At 50.7% G+C, this 15,682-nt stretch overlaps 2 protein-coding genes across 4 annotated transcripts; one reads left to right on the top strand and one right to left on the bottom strand.

Moving 5' to 3' along the window:
- The first annotated feature begins 388 nt into the window (after positions 1-388).
- Positions 389-11,501, top strand: CUEDC2 (CUE domain containing 2). Of its 3 annotated transcripts, none has more exons than XM_058841763.1 (10): positions 389-520; positions 1,303-1,415; positions 4,483-4,574; positions 5,406-5,549; positions 5,884-5,945; positions 7,371-7,504; positions 8,327-8,497; positions 8,835-8,896; positions 10,564-10,624; positions 10,988-11,501. In XM_058841763.1, exons 3-10 carry the CDS (start codon positions 4,501-4,503, stop codon positions 11,132-11,134), a joined length of 855 nt encoding a protein of 284 aa, XP_058697746.1. In that variant the 5' UTR covers positions 389-520; positions 1,303-1,415; positions 4,483-4,500; the 3' UTR covers positions 11,135-11,501. The 3 variants fall into 3 exon arrangements, with proteins under 3 accessions (XP_058697746.1, XP_058697748.1, XP_058697747.1); XM_058841765.1 differs by having other exon boundaries at positions 1,303-1,432; XM_058841764.1 differs by lacking the exon at positions 389-520 and adding an exon at positions 981-1,121.
- A 787-nt stretch (positions 11,502-12,288) lies between these two features.
- On the bottom strand, positions 12,289-15,468 carry FBXL15 (F-box and leucine rich repeat protein 15). Its single transcript, XM_058841762.1, has 4 exons — positions 15,371-15,468; positions 14,388-14,638; positions 13,171-13,673; positions 12,289-12,797 (listed from the first exon to the last, which is right to left on the bottom strand). Exons 2-4 carry the CDS (start codon positions 14,568-14,570, stop codon positions 12,608-12,610), a joined length of 876 nt encoding a protein of 291 aa, XP_058697745.1. The 5' UTR covers positions 14,571-14,638; positions 15,371-15,468; the 3' UTR covers positions 12,289-12,607.
- Positions 15,469-15,682: the final 214 nt, after the last annotated feature.

Raw genomic sequence — 15,682 nt, 5'->3', positions numbered from 1 at the left:
TGATGTAAGAGGTCTTTTCCGACCCAATTGATTCCGTGATTCTTGAAGGGCCTGAGCCTGCTCCAGGCACACAGCAATCCCCCAGACTGCACAGCAGCTCGGCTGGCTGGGTGTAGCGGGGCGGCTCCTCAGCCAGGAGACTGCAAGCGGGCGGCAGCTTGGAGAGCACCCCGTGACAGAGCTGCGGGTGACCGAAGAGCTGGGCAGCCAGGCATTTGAATAAAGCACTTGAGAGCTATTTTAGCAGGGAACGCGTGTCTCGCACTTGGCAGGGAGAGCTCCCGGGTGCCTTTCCCGGGGTGACCCAGCCCTGCCGGGGCGGGCCGCTGCCGCGCCGCTGCCCACAGGAAAGATGGCGGCGCGGGAGCGGCAGCGCGCAGCCGCCCTGCCCTGCCCTGCCCTGCCGGGCCGCGCGCGCCTCGGCTGCTGGCGGCGGGCGCGGCCACGTGACGCGTTCGCGCGCGCCGCGCGGGCCCCGCGCGGAGGTAGGACGGCGCGGCGGGCGCGCGCGGGCCATCAGGTGACCGCTAACCCCCCGGCGGTGGCGGCGCGCGCCCGTTACCGCCCCGCCCGCGGGGACACGGGACAGGGGATACGGGATACGGGACAGGGGACACGGGATACGGGACAGGGGACACGGCGCCGGGGAGCCCGCGGAACTCGGGAGTGGGGCTCTCATCCACGGTCCGCATCGCGGCGGGCGGGAGACGGGCTAGGGGGCCGGGCGGGGTAACGCGCAGCCTCTGCGGTGCGGGGATCGACCCCCAGTGCGGGCGGCACGGCGGGGGGAGCCGGGCCGTGCGTGTTTCGGGCACTCTGCGGCCTCGCTGTCAAGCCCCGGCGGGGGAATCCTGGCCCGCCACTGGCGGGGAGCAGCCCGAGCGCAGAGAAAGGCGCCAGGCCCGCGTTGCCGCTCCCGCTTGGGGCTCCGGCCGTGGCGACCTGCACAGCAGGAACACCGGTCTGTCTCCGGGCTGTCTCCTTAAAGCCTCGAGACACAACTTCTGCCTGGCCACGCCGATGAGGCCACCGGTGGCAGGGACCTCTGCTGGCCTTGCTACATGAATTTGGATGGATGTTGAAAAACATCGCGACATCGCAGTGAATTTGTAGTTTGACAGGTATACCGTTCTCACAGCCACGTTATCCTTCCACAGAATCCATTTTATGCCAAAGAATAAAGCTGTACCGTCTGTGTTAGGGGAAATGGTCACAAGTGACATAAAGCATAAAGACACCAGTATACAGAATGATTCTCTCGTGCTCCTGCTTCAGCTAATTCAGCTTTCCTTTCCCATAAAGGGGTTCCCTCATTCACGGTTTGGGCCTGGCAGTCATAGGATGGACTGTCGACTCCTCTGCAGGCACTGAAGTGGCTTCATGAACACCGGCCGTGAGCCGAAGGCCTCGCACAGGTGACGCATCTGCTCAGGTAAGGGCCCTGTGTCAGCAGAGTATCCAAGTGCTGCTTTCCAGTGTCGATCTGGAGGGGAGGGCAGAGTCTGGCCACTGGCATTACTATCTTCTAGCACTGTAGTTTACTGGGACTAAGCCATAAACAAGTCTTATATTAATTTTAGAGCATTAAGCAGTTAATTATGTTAACACACACAGTGACCTCAGCCTGCTTTCCCATAGCAACCACACTGTCAAAGCCATTTCAGGGACTTATTTAGCAGGAAAAACAAAAAATAGAAGCACTGAAATTGTCTATAAAGTGTCATTTAGCCTGGAAATTTTTTTTTTTTAAGCCAGCAGAGTTTGTGTTAAGTAGTTGAGTGGAGTATAGCCACAGCTCATTCTCTGTCCTGCACATGTGTTTTGAGAAGTTTCCTCTGAGCCTGTACATCACAGGCTGCACTGAGAGGGCCTTATACCCCAGAGAAGTGCACTTCCCCAAGCATAGACACACCAAGCAGCATAAGACATGCTCTGTGCTTTTTGAGGAAAAAAAGAATTCAGAGATAGCTCAGTGAACCACCCCTGTCCCATTACTCACATAATAATAATCACTGACATTTGAGCTAAATGAACCTTCCAGATGAGATTTACCTGAACTTGCTCTAACCTGTTCTGAGAAATACCCGAGGATACAACACCCACCTCCTTCCTCTTGCAGAAACCTCTAGACATCGGTAGGCAAATTTATGATCCCATAAAAGTTGATATACATCCAAATGGCAGTTCCTCAGCTCAGAAACATTCTTCTAAATTGCTCATGTCTGTCTTGTTAGTAAAAAGTCCAAGACTCACAGTCATTCCAATTCCATCACATTGACCATTTGAGAGTGATTACTGAAGTTGGAGTTGAAAGAGCCTTCCAAAACAATCTAGCTATATGCAAACAGTTCACATTTTCACCCTTTTTTTATTTTTTGAGGAAGACAGATTCATACCAACTTTTCTTCAATACAGCATAAGTAGCTATTTAGTACACAACAAGAAAAATGGTACTTTAAGAGGAATGTTATTTCTACATTTGTTTTATACAAAAAAAACCACCAAACCAACAAAATAAATTTGACATTAACATGTTGGGAAGGAGACTACAAGAGGATGGAGATTGCTGAGATTGCTGGGTTCTCGACACTGAAAATAGGGTGGGAAACCCTACTGAGATGCTGGTCAAAGTATCAAATACAGAAAATGAGTAATTTTTACATTCACAATTTGAGAAATAATACCACTTTTCTCTGCCTGAGGTGAGGAAATACATATGCCATGTGATGTTATGTGGTTCAAATAAGCACTCCTGGTATTTCAAACTAAGCCTGTCTTGATGAGATGATATACAGTGTTCCACTGCTCACTCTTTGATAAAAAACACCAGTGTTTAAAGACTGGAGTTTGTCAGAAAAGTGACAGGGATTTCCAGGAGCTGAAGGTCTTGAGTTCTGATAGTGCAAAACTGTAAGGCTGTAGCTGTGAGCAGAGCAATGGGAGTATCATTTCATCATATGTTTTTAAAAATAGATTCTGTGCAACAGAACCCAAATTGCAACAACAAGAAATGCAGAAGGACTTTCACAGATATATTTGAATCAGTGACAATTAGTGATCTTAAACCCCACATTTCAGTTATGACTGGAAGTTTAGAAGTACTGTAACATCTTTTCAGGAAAACTGAGCTCTTGAGTGATTTCTCCTGCCTTTGGGTTATAGATCATTTTGTGCATTGTAAATCACTCCCACACAAACCTGAGCACATAGGGTAAGCTCTTCTAGTGAATCTCCCTCTTAACTATTGCAGGTCATCACTAGAAGCAGCATAGCATTTGAAGGTATAATGCATAAGGTGTTTTGATGTCCTGAGTTATGTAATTCTCAACTTTGCTGAGTGTCATGGGGTGGTTTTGTTTATATTCTGCTAACTCTGGAAGACTCATCTAGGGAAATGCCAAACCTTTCTGATTCCCATGGGACAGCAGAATTTTCTGTTAGTAAGCTATATGACTGTTCCCTGAGTTCCATGTCAAACAGGCCTGGTCAGGTCCTAGTGTGGTTGAAATGAGAGAGCTGCACTGATGGGAGCATGATGACCCTTGGAAACACTCTGGACAATGACCATACCAGTTTCTGTGAACGGAAGGCTGTTTTCCTTCCTGGGAAGAACTTGGTGCTTATACCAGGAATCTGTCCACCCAGCAGCTCTGTAGACCCCAAGGAGAAGGAATGGTTAAGAAACAGCGTTTTTTCCACCCTGTTCAGTCCAGGCTCAGTACTGACAGCTGAAGCAGGACTGTGGGCAGCCCCCTTCTGCCACTGCTTCTGTAGGAGCTCTGTGATTCTTAGAACTCCCCTGAGTTTTGGGTTATCAAGTGCCCCTTGTTGCAGCTGCATCAACTGTAGAATGGCTCATTTACCGAGCACAACAACGGGCTCCTGTTTGGGCAGGATTCCACTGGCAGTCCATGCCTGACCTGGAGACCTTTGATATTTTGGCTGGCAGACTACTTGTGTGTGCCCTGCTTGGTATTTCCCTGTAAAATATGCTCTAGGATGTCCTTTCTTTAGGAGACATTACCCTTCCTCCCACTCACTCCTGAGTCAAGCCCAAGCATCACTGCCTATGCTCTTAGCTGGAAGGTCCACCCCTTTGTGCACTGAGTGTATAAGCCCACTCTGTTTCTTCGTTACTGGACAGCACGGTCTTCCAGTTCAGAAGGTGTCCTGCAGCTGGACACATCTGCTTTGCTTCCTAGAGGAGACTTTTTAAATGTACGGTTCAGCTGCATTCTGACAGCATCAACACAGTCAGGAGGGGCCCAAGATATTGAGCTCCTTTTTCCAGTGGATCCTCATATTGCAACTTTTTATGGATATCTTTGCCTGCTGTTACCCAGAGATGACAAGACATTGGAGGGCTTTCTGAATTGTTCTCATGGGAAGAACACACTTACCTATACCATACTTGCACTTTGATATTGTTATTTTCATTTCATTAAAGTTACATGGAGTTCTTTTTCCTTCTTTTTTTAAAAGAAAAAGGTTTAGAGAAACATGGAGATTGAAAGAATCATTCAAGACACACTGACACGCTTCATCCAGTCCCACATCCCTGCAGCAGATCTCAGGTACGTTGAGAGAGGCAGTTCCAGTATCATTGTTCCAGATTTGAACTCTGCATTGTTACTCTGTGCATTATACTGAATTCTGTAGTTTTCCTGTACTTTGTGTTGCTCTCTTTTAGGTCAGATCCAGGATGTAGGTAATTTGCACAGGCTCTGATGGGAATGCTGGAATAACTATAGTTTAGCATTGCAATCTAGCAATGTCATTTCTTTGATGACCAAGATGAATAATTTCCTGTCCAGTAATACCCATTAGGATATGGGATTTCCTTCATTCCACAGCACTCCCAAATGTCTCTCTGAGCAGGATAATCTATGTCAGGCATCTCCCTATTTTGAACTCTGCTTGCATGCAGAGATACAGCCACCTTGAGGCTGGAACACAGCAGCTAGTTTTGCAGCTGGTGGCAGCAGTGACACAAGCATGAAGAGCAGCAAGCAGAGAACAGTGTATCCCATAGAAAGTGTAACTTAACAGAATATGATGTCCTCACCTGAAGCACAAGTCAGTATAGAACAGCCAAGGTCTCAAACATTGGAATATTTTGGTTAGCACAGCTAAAGCACCCACAGGGGCACAGCCTCTGGAACACATGCTGGGGCTTTCATTCAGTGCTGCCCAGGAAGCAGGACCACATGCACTATTTATCTGCTAATGCTTCCCCCTCAGCCACTAACAACCTGCTACTTGGCTTTACAGGTGGGATTTCTTCATACAGTCACACAGGTCCTGCTGCTGTATTAGAAAGACACAAGGGTTAGGCAAAATGGGTATGGAAAGAAAGTTAAAAACAGGCCTGTTGACCCTGCTGCCTGTGTTCTCTTTGTCTCCAGTGGGATGGATGATGTTTTCTTCTCTTATATCACGGGTGTCCTGGAAGAGCTGGGCTCACCAGAGTCCTCTGAAGAGACTTTTGACATGGACACCTTTGTGGAAATGATGGAGGCATATATCCCTGGTTTTGCAGAAATCCACAGGTATGTAATTGTTATTGGTTTGTATGTGCATGACATACACCAGGGGCCTGGCCCCAAGCCCCTCAGTACTATTGATTCTTTTGTTGAATTGCTGAAAATGTATTAGTTGAAGATGTATTAGTACTAAACCTGAGCCATCAGAATAAGCCACTCTGCCTGAATACACAGATGCTAATCCTAATATAGTTTTCAAGTAGGTCCTTGGCCATCTGAAATACCAGTTGATTTTACTGGGCTTCTCATCAAGCCTTGTCTTTCTATAAAATAGTAGCCAAGTAGGATAAGTTAGTGCTTTTATTCCTCATGCTAATTATACAGCTTCTGTCTCTTGCAGTGGGGATGTCTGTGAAATGATGTTCTCCCTCTCAGAAAGGCTTGGTGAAGCTCGCAACAAAGGTGAGTTACACAATTTCAGCACAAAGAAGATCTGTACATGTTTTTAGTGTTAATATTTGATATTGAACAATGTCACAGAATAAAATACAAACTTGTTTGCCACAGTTAGGAACGCCTAAGGTAGCCTGAACTGATTGACAGGTTTGGGATTGTTGGTTTTTTTTTTCAACGTTCAGTGAGGTTTTTCACATCAACAGATGGGAGGTTGGAGTCATATGGAATACTGTCCAAGACATACTGGAGTGAAAAACACTTGATCAATTCTCCAAATATCTCTATTGAGATCAAAGCCAGAGTAATAAGAAAGAAATAGCCAATTCAGGGCTGCTTGTTGAAATTCTGCTGCAGGTTCATTTCGAAAGCAAGGATTTCTGCCTGCCTCTGATAGCTATCTGCCTAAGTGGCACTACCACTGGGCAGCCTTTATCAGGTGCATCATCAAATAGAGTATCCAGCTGAATACATGTATCACATCAAACTTTGAGCATCCTCAAAGCTCACTTCCTGTTCGTCCATGAGCCCTGGCACAGGTGCAGAATCAGTGATGCGCTCTGACCTGCACTGTGCAGGAGTGCAGAAGACTATACTGTGACAGTGGCCCTTTCTAACCTCAGCATTTAGAGACCAGCTGGATTGCTGTAACAATTAACTCCACGTGTACTTTCCACTAAAGAACAGACAGGTTGCAGTGCCTGGATATCAAACCTTCCAGGACATAACCAGTCTGAGTTTCGTTGGTCTAACAACATCACTGCTGTCTTGCCAGAAGGCTACACAATGTAGAACAGACAGTCCTGTCTTTTATCTTACTTGCTGCTTTCTTGAACTTGACAAAATCTACTGCTCTGCTCTGCTCCCCTGCATCCTACCCTTTGAGGATCCTGATGTAGCCAGAGTGTGGAAGGAAAGCACCATCCCAGTCTTATGACAGAACAAAAGTGAAATGGTTCTTCCTACAGTGAGAAAAAGAGCCTGTAAAAAAAGAGATGCATCAGAGTAAGCTGATCACAGGATATGCTGGCTTGCATGCAGCCTGGGGACTACCACAGTGTATTCCCAAGTTTAAAATCAAAACCACACCTTAGTTCAAAGATAGAGCAAGTACCAGGGAATTCTTAGAAGTATCCACAACCGAAGTGCTAGCGGACTGAGAATTGAAAAGCAGAACTGAATTTGCAAGCAGCCCGTGCCCTGTACAGCCTGGAAAAGCAGAACTCAGGCACTCCAGCAGGTGCTAGCACTGGCTTCCTGCAGATCAGTGGGACCAGAGCTGCAGCTATCCCTGCTGAGGGCAGGAGAAACAGTAGTGCTTCCAAGTCTTGTCACTTAAGAAGAGATTTGCTTTGGCAGTCTCTTGCCAACAGAAAGCACAGAGCTCTAGCCTTAGTGGGACTGTTCCTCAGGAGATATCACTGTGTCTTTAAGAAAAACTTGGCCAAAAGGCTGTGGAAAGCAGGAGTGAAGCGCCCTCTGAAGACCTCACCGAGGGCCAGGAGCCTGGAGCTGGAGCCTGCAACGGGGAAAGACTGTGCACTCTAACAGATGGAGCCGGGGCCCAGGTATGAGTACCCCACAGAGGAGCAGGAACACTGGGGACAGTCACACATCACTAGGCTACCAGCACCACCTGAGGGCATTTTCCAGCTCTGGAAGGAACCACAGCATAGGCTATGACACAGCGTCACTTGTGTCCATGATCTTCTCCATTGTAAGGTGTAAGCAAGACTGTCAGAAAATTATGTGCTGACAGACTATGAGCCAATGCTCTGGCTCATCCTTCTCAGTGGCTGGAAAGGGTAAGCCAGAGCAATAGCTGAGAGCCTGTCCCAGTGCCTTCAGAAATCCCACAGCAGCCACAGATACTGCAGCACCTTCCACATCAACCCCACTTTCCTCCCCCACACCCTGCTTGCTCTTTCTCCAGTACTGATCTATTCCTGCTCTGCAGTACAATCATTCTGTGTCCACAGTATTCTAGCAAATGCTACTATGGTGATTCCTTCTGATACAGCATCATGTCAGTATTTAGCAGGCCCATTCCTTTCTAATCAAAGTAAATATAACTTCACAAGGTGGGCAGGAGTCAAGCATTTGCACCACAGGGTCCAGAAAGCTCACTCCTACGCATGGCTACACAGATGAGTCAGGTTATAGGAGCCCTGCTTTAAAACAAGTTGAAATACCAAGGGGGGAGACTGAAGAGTGAGAGTTGGCTTTCCAAAGATACAGTCCCGTTAGTTTCAGCAATCAGATTTAGTAATGATGGTAAGGAGAGAGCTTTCAGTGAGCTGAATTTCCTGACCGTGAAAAACCAGAGCCCCTTTTCAGTAGCACTCTCCTCACTGCATCCCCAACTTACCTCTGTCTCTTGCTTCATCTAGGAAGGTGCTGACTTGAAGGATGGGGTGGAGCTGCTACTGGAGATGTTCCCGGCCTGTACTGTGAGCCAGGCAGAGAAGGCTCTCGCCATGGCCTTGGGGAACTTGGAAGAGGCAGTGCAGTTAATTGTGGAGGAGAAGGTGGAAATTGGCCCAGCAGGTGCAAGTGTGAAGGTACTGTACTCTGATCGGGGTGGCAGTGGGCCAAGAAGCAGGGCAGAGCTCAGGGACATGCAGGTGTCACAGCTGTCTGCTACAAGCAGAAATTTTGACTGCAGAAACTTTATGCATAATAAGCCAGGAGGATCATGCAGAGCAACAGCCCCTCTCCTTCCCCTGGCTCTCGTTGTATAGGCTGTGCCCACAACCAAGCCAGGACCCCAGTGCAGCTGTGGCTGGCACCCCTTTCCCCCAGGGGTTGAAGTACTCCAGCAGCAGCTGGGTTCACTGAGCTAGCTGGTAAGCTGTATGTCCTGTTGTACTATTCACACACCAACTTGTCTCCTCCCAGGAACTGGCACGGCCCCGCAGAGCACCCAACCATGATGAACTAAAACAGGTCATCCTACAGAAGTAAGTACCCAGCAGCAAGGAGCCCCTTGTTTTGTTCCAAATAAATGAAGAGGTAGCAGTCTGGGGAACAGTGTGGTCTATAAAGAGCTAGGGGTGGGTATTAGCTGAACACATCTAAGCACAAATACGATCATCAGCTGGGAAGAAGGAAAAAAAACCAAAACAACCAACCAACCACACACAAAACCCCCCACAAACAAACAACCCACAAAACCTAAACAACAGAACAGGTTTGGTTTCTTTTAGAACTCTGGCACAGAAACACATTACCTGTATGGGCTGGGTCACAGCACTGGCTGCGTGCAAGGTTTCAGCCTCCTGTAGATACAGTGTAAATCACAGCACTGTTAGCTGAGGTCCTGGTTAAAGGTCCAAGGCACAAACATCATGCTGCAACTCAGGTAACAAACACATGGTGACCTGCAGAACTACAGTAGCTCATTCATACCTCCATTCTTGGAGACAGTCCAAACAAGGTTAAAGATACCTTCAAGAGACTGCCTGTACAACAGCACTGGGAAGATTAAATCTCAATTGTTGAAGGTGTGAATTCAATGCATTTAAAGAAATCTCTCTGAAGTCCTCCTGTGGACATCTTGGGAATGAAAGCAGCTTTAGATTAGCTTACCTATATTCATTTCTAAAAGCATTTAATTCTCAGTGGGAGAACCCACACTGTGGTTTCATTGATCTGCTTTAAGATCTCATCTTTCAAGAGTATCCTCATGCAGGCATGCAGCTTCCACACGTCTATCCAGCTACATCTTTTCCAGTTTACATTCTCCCCAAGGACAGGATAAACAGTTGATGGGCTAGGAAAGATAAAGCAAGGCAAAACAGCATCCAGGCAGAAGTAGTAATCCCTGTCCTTGCCCATATCCTGTGCAGGCTCATTTCAGAGTGACAGGCTAGGGAACAAAAAAGCACCAGCTTCTTGTTATGTTTCTGAGAACTTCACTTTAATGACATTTTGGCAACATCCTGTACTTTAAACATCACTCAAGCACAGGTACAGAAAGCAGATCGCCATAGCTGAAGATACACAAGAGCAACTATACTAACTACTGAGGGAGAAGTCATGGTCACCTGTGCTAAACCAGCACCAAAATCTCAGAGTAGCAACTCAGCAGTACAGCAAGCAAATGCTTGGACCCTGATGTTTCAGTTACATAGGAAATGAGGTGATGCTTTTATCAAGTTGCTTCCAGCACAGACCTGTTTCACAGTCAAGTAGTAGGAGGAGTGTGAAAGGAACACCATCATTCAGGGCAAAAGCAGACAGATTGGTCCTGTAATCTCACCTGTGTCTCATTTGGCTGCCATCACTTGGACTGAGAAGAGACAAAGGTGCCCTGATGGCAGAGCACACCAGACCTCAGTACCTTGCTCAGTTCTGCAGTGGCTATCAGCATTCTCAACCACCTGAGTGTTCAATACCCTTCAAGTACAGCTAAGGATGCTACTCCAGAAGCATCCTGCTAGATTCTCACCAGGATGACATACTTCTTGCCCATTTCACCCAGAGGGGAACATCAGGTTCTCCTAGCTGCAACCTAGGCAAGTAGGACACACTACACAGCCACAAACCAGCCAGGGGAGAAGGAACATAGGCTGTAAGTAGCTCCAGGCAATGTTACAGTGTTCACTAAATGCTTATTGTGTTTCAGATACATGATGGTGGATAGTGCAGAGGATCAGAAAACACATCGGCCAGCTCCACCCAAAGAGGTAATCAGGCCCAGCTCACCAGCAGTTTGAATGTCCCAAGGTTTAAAAAAAAAAAACAGGCTGCAAGTCCAAAAAATCAACAGGACAAGCCAAAGGCAGGTCCGTTCATAGAACCTGTCAGTCAAAGAGAGAAGATCAGCTCAGCTAAGGGACTGTTAGCTCTAACCTTTCCTGACTACCATGGCTCTCACTCCCTCCCATCAGATTGCATCCTTCCCAGTTTTGGCCAAGATTCCCACCACAGAATGGTAAAGCAACCCACTCACCCACCTCCCATAGTGCAGCTCTGCTTTTGCTTGACCCCTCCCTTTCTCTAGCAATGTGGCTGTCCATCCACTTGATGTTACTATCTTTCCTCTCCAGGCTCCCAAGAAGTTGATCCGCTATATTGATAACCAGGTGGTGAGTACAAAAGGAGAGAGGTACAAAGACATCAAGAAGCCTGAGAGTGAGGAGATGAAGAGAACCTACATCAGCCTAAAACCAGCCAGGAAGTACAAGTTCCACTGACAGCCAGGTCCTCCTGCTCTTCAGCCCTCCACCTCACTGCCAGGCATGGCAGGATGGATGCATGGTGCTAGGAATGAGGCAACTCCACCTGCCACTAACTTGAACTAACCTGGAAGCCAGGACACTGCTTTCAGCTTCCTCAACTAACCTGGCTGAGGAGACTTCTCTCCTTGTGTAGTTATCCCTCTGCCCCCAGGGGCACACCACAGCGGCTCTCCAGGGCCTGGGCATTCTCTGCTATTCCTTGCATGGGACATTTTTGGATCTGAGATTTGGCATGTGCTTTTGCAGCAACCTTTTTAACAAGTCTTTGTGCACTGTTGCTTTGAGTGCCAGTATTAATAAAGATGATGTGAGCCGGTGTGTAGTTCAGGCAGAGCGTGCACATGCTTTACAACACTGCCTCCAGTCCTTCCTAGGGCCAAAGAGAGGAGCAGGGTCATGCTCTCTTCCTCTAATTATTCTCTTCATCACATTCTCAAGATGCATCTGCTGTTTGATTAACTGCCTAGCAGATAAAAGGGCTTAGGCTCAACTCCAGAACTAGACTCTCCCTGCCAACACAATCTGCAGCTCTCTCCATAAACTCCAGCATAAACTCCAACTGTTAGAAGAGTCAGTGCTCCTGCCATTTCTCATCACTGCTGAGAGCCAAACCCAAAGCTCCAGCCACACAACAGGGAGCAAAATAAAGTAGAGGCCTGGGCACTACTAAAATGTTACGTCAGATGCTGGAAGAATCAACAATGACAAATGACCATGACCAACTGCTTTCAGTGACAGCACAGCTAGGTTTGGCATTTTTCTGTCGGTCAAACTGCCATTAGGAGCACATTCCCCCTGAAAACAACTCCCACCTTGCTCCAGCCTAAGCCAGCACCCTAGGCCTGGGCAGACATACTGCCTGCACTGGGGCCATGCTAGTCCTTTGGTGCCAGGCTAGCCAGTGGCTGTGGGCCGGAGCTAGGCTCACTGCCCTCCTCCCAGAGCCCAGAGGGGCCTGCCCTCTCCCAAGAGGAGGGCTGGTAGCTGTTCTTTCTGCTCCAGCTGGTCTGGTTTGTTCCACAGCTCTTCTGGCATGCCCTGCACACCCACCCCAGGGGACACTCCCCATCAAACACTCCCCTGCTTTCTGGACAGCTGCCGCTTAAAGATTTAAAATGCAACAAATAATAAATCCTATCTATTAGCTGGCCTGACCAAGGCCTGTTCAGCACCATGGTGTTCCTGCAAATCACTCGCTCTTTCCACGCCACTGCAGAGGGAGCTACTTTCCCCAGAGGCAGCAATGAAGTCCACTTATGAACACTCAGTGGCTGCTAAACAGCCCCAGAGGAAAGAGTGAGCCCCACTCAGGCCAGCCTCACCAATGGAACTGACCTCTCCCTCTGCACGTCTCCACAGCAGCCAGTTCCGGCATCCTTCTGGGATCCCAGCATTGTGTCAGTCCCCCCCTCCCCAGCAGCAGCAGTTCTAGATCTGAAGGTTGATGAAAGGGGCAAAGCCAACCACATCCTGCAGCAGAACAAGAGCCCTCTGCAGCGGAGGCTCCACATCCAGCTCCACCCCACGGCTTCGGAGGACACTCAAGCTGGACTCAGCCACGTTGTGGCAGTGCTTGACCTTCAGCGAGCGTAGCTTGGGACAGTACTCAGCCAGGACCCTGTCAAGAAAGAGAGCACATGCAAGTTGCAAGTCAGGACTCCTAAGTGCACCACTCATATTCCTCTCTACTCCCAGCAGCCCAGCACTTGTGACTGTGCCACACATACACCATCCTTTGGGGACAGCACCAAGGTGGTATGAGATAAAGTCAAGGGACATCTGGATCCCAGACCTACCCTCCATGATATGCTGGGAAATTTACTGTCAATAGCACACAGTGCCTCCCCTGAAGGACCTGCTAGTGGCTTCTCTCCCAGACTAAGCTCTCATTGCTTTCAGCCTGAAGAAATCTGACTTCCTCTCTGGTTCTCTTCCTCTCCCCATCCCAGATACCTGCCCTCCCCACCCTGGCTCCCCGCATTGCTCAGTACCTGATGGAGTCATTCTTGACTCGCAGACACCCTGTCAGGTCCAAGTGCTCCAGCTCTGGGCAGCACTTGGCAGTCTCCTCGACTGCCACGTCGCCCACGTTGGCATTGACAGCCAGTGACAGAGACTTGAGCCTGCTGCACTTCTGCACCAGGTAGCAGATGGCCTCGTCCTTCAGCTGGCGACAGGCCGTCAGGTCCACAGCCTCCAGCGCCTTGCAGTGGTCAGCCAGGCTGCGCAGGGACAGGCTGTCCACCCACTCACAGTGAGCCAGGGAGAGCTGGCGCAGGTTGGGGCAGCTCAGTGAGATGGCCACAAGCGCGTGGCGGCTGAGCTGGGCACAGCCCTTCAGCTGGATCTGGTGCAGGTGGTGGTTCTGCCCAATGACTGGGAGCAGTTCCCGGTCTGTCAGCCAGTCGGAGCAGTTCTGAAGTGCCAGCTGCTGCAGAACTTCGTTGTCCTTCAACAGGTTAACAAAAGCAGCTCGAGGAATGGCAGGTCCAATCTGCATGGGGAACCCAGGAAGAATGAGGCATCCCCCCAGGGTTTATCCCCAGATAAGCCCGGTCCTCACCAAATACTCTCTCCCCTCCTTTCTTCTTCAGTGACCAAAGTCATCCCCTGTCCTCATCATAGGGCAAACCCTACCATCAGACTCTGCTCACCTCATGCCAGGGCTACTGCCACAAGCTAGATGATACTCTGGTTTCTCCATCCCACATCATGACTCCTGCATTTATACACTCATGATGAGCTCCACACCTCTGCTCTCCAAAAATCTCTTTGCTAGACCACTCTGTGTCCTCACAGATTAGCAGCTACTCCAGTCTTTCCCAGTTCCAGGCAGTGGCTCCCAGGAATAGCACAAACTTTCCCTGAAGACCAAGCACAGTTATCTCCCATCAGATCCAACCTACTGCATAAGCTCCATGAGGACATGCCACTCCAAAACTTGTTTCTGCCAGCCAGTGCCCCATAATGGCCTGGGTGGAGTTTCTAGGCTTACTCCTCCCAGGGCCTCTTACTCAAGACACTGGCATTGCTGGGCCCTGAATCACTGCCTCTCCTCCCTAAGCCCATCTGTCCAGTTTGACACCTGAACCATTAACCCAAGCTTCTGAGCAGAAACTACCCTCCTTGCCAAGGGTTTCTTCTCCCCACATAGTTCCAGAGCAATAGGGCATCTGTGTCCTCCCCCAGCCTCAGAGCCATCCAATACCTGGCTGGAGTCAAAGCAGCGCATGTTGGCCAGGTACAGCTGGATGAGGGACTGGAATGACTTGCTGACCCTCTGCAGGCTCAGGAGTTGCTGCAGGGGCAGATGACAGAGGATATGTGGAACCAAGATGTCTTCCCAGGGCAGGTCCAGGAGGCATCCCCTGGGGTGGGTCACACTCATCATCAGACACCAGAGAGCCAGGCTACTGCAGGAGCCAGGCAAAATCAGCTCACACGTATTGCCGGGTGCCTCTAGGAGAACAGCCAGAAAGACTCAGACTCAGCGACGTTTCCCACAATCGGCCCACACGGAATAGCCCCTTGGCTAGGCACATCAGCAGAGCACGTGCCTGCCGCCTGCATCACCACCTCCCCAGCCTGGGACGTTCACTGCTCAGGCATCCGAGTCTACCTGCCCGCAGTGCCCTCCAGGAGAGCTTGGGTGGGGCTTTCCATCAGCTGCTAAAGGAGGCCCTGTCCCTCGCCGAAGCAGCAAGAAGCTGCTGCAGCGTTACCGCACCAGTCGCACGGTAGCTGTGCCCAGCATTCACGTCCGAGGATCGCTCTACCTGTCAGCCAATCCCCGCATCCAGTGCCGGGCCACTCGGGCACCCTGCGAGGGGGAGAGACCAGGCCCTTGCTCCTTCCCGCGGGCAGAAACAAGGCTCCGGGCTCCCCTCAGGGAGACTCCCTCCGAGGAGCGGACGCTCAGCGTCTCTGCCAAGATCAGGCCTCGGGCCGCGAAGGGAAGAAGCAGAGGGGTCCCGGCAGCCCGGAGCTCCCGAGCTGCGGCTGGAGGCCCCAGCAGAGCCCGCACCAAGTGCCGTTCCTGCCTCGCCACCCCAAGGGGCCTCGCTCGGCCCCAGAGCCGCAGCGGGGCGGCTGCGAAAGCGCCGCCAGGACCACGACACCGCCTCGCCGCCCGCCGCAGCGCGCTGTGGCGAGGTGGCAGCGCAGCCCAGCGCAGCCCCGGCCCCCCGGTACCTGCGGCCCCGCCGGGGCTCCCCCGGCCGCTCCATCCGGCGCCGCACCCGCCCTGGACACCGGCGGCCGCCCGTGACGTCACGGCGGCGGGCGGAAGTGCGCGCGCCCCGCCACCCCCCCTCCGGCCCCGCCCCCTGGCCGCGCCTCGGTGGCGGAGCGCGCTACCGGGACCGGCCCAGAGGCACCGGGCCGCGGCTGGAGTGCCGGGCGGGACGGCGGGTCACGGTGCTCACAGGTCCCACTGGTGTCACAGCGACTCCACCAGGTCGCTCCCAGCGGCGCGGCGCGCACACCGGCCCTGGTGCCCCAGCT

Source organism: Poecile atricapillus, chromosome 6, assembly GCF_030490865.1.
Source record: "Poecile atricapillus isolate bPoeAtr1 chromosome 6, bPoeAtr1.hap1, whole genome shotgun sequence".
Classification (NCBI taxonomy): domain Eukaryota; kingdom Metazoa; phylum Chordata; class Aves; order Passeriformes; family Paridae; genus Poecile; species Poecile atricapillus.
This window is presented reverse-complemented; position numbering and strand designations above follow the sequence as displayed.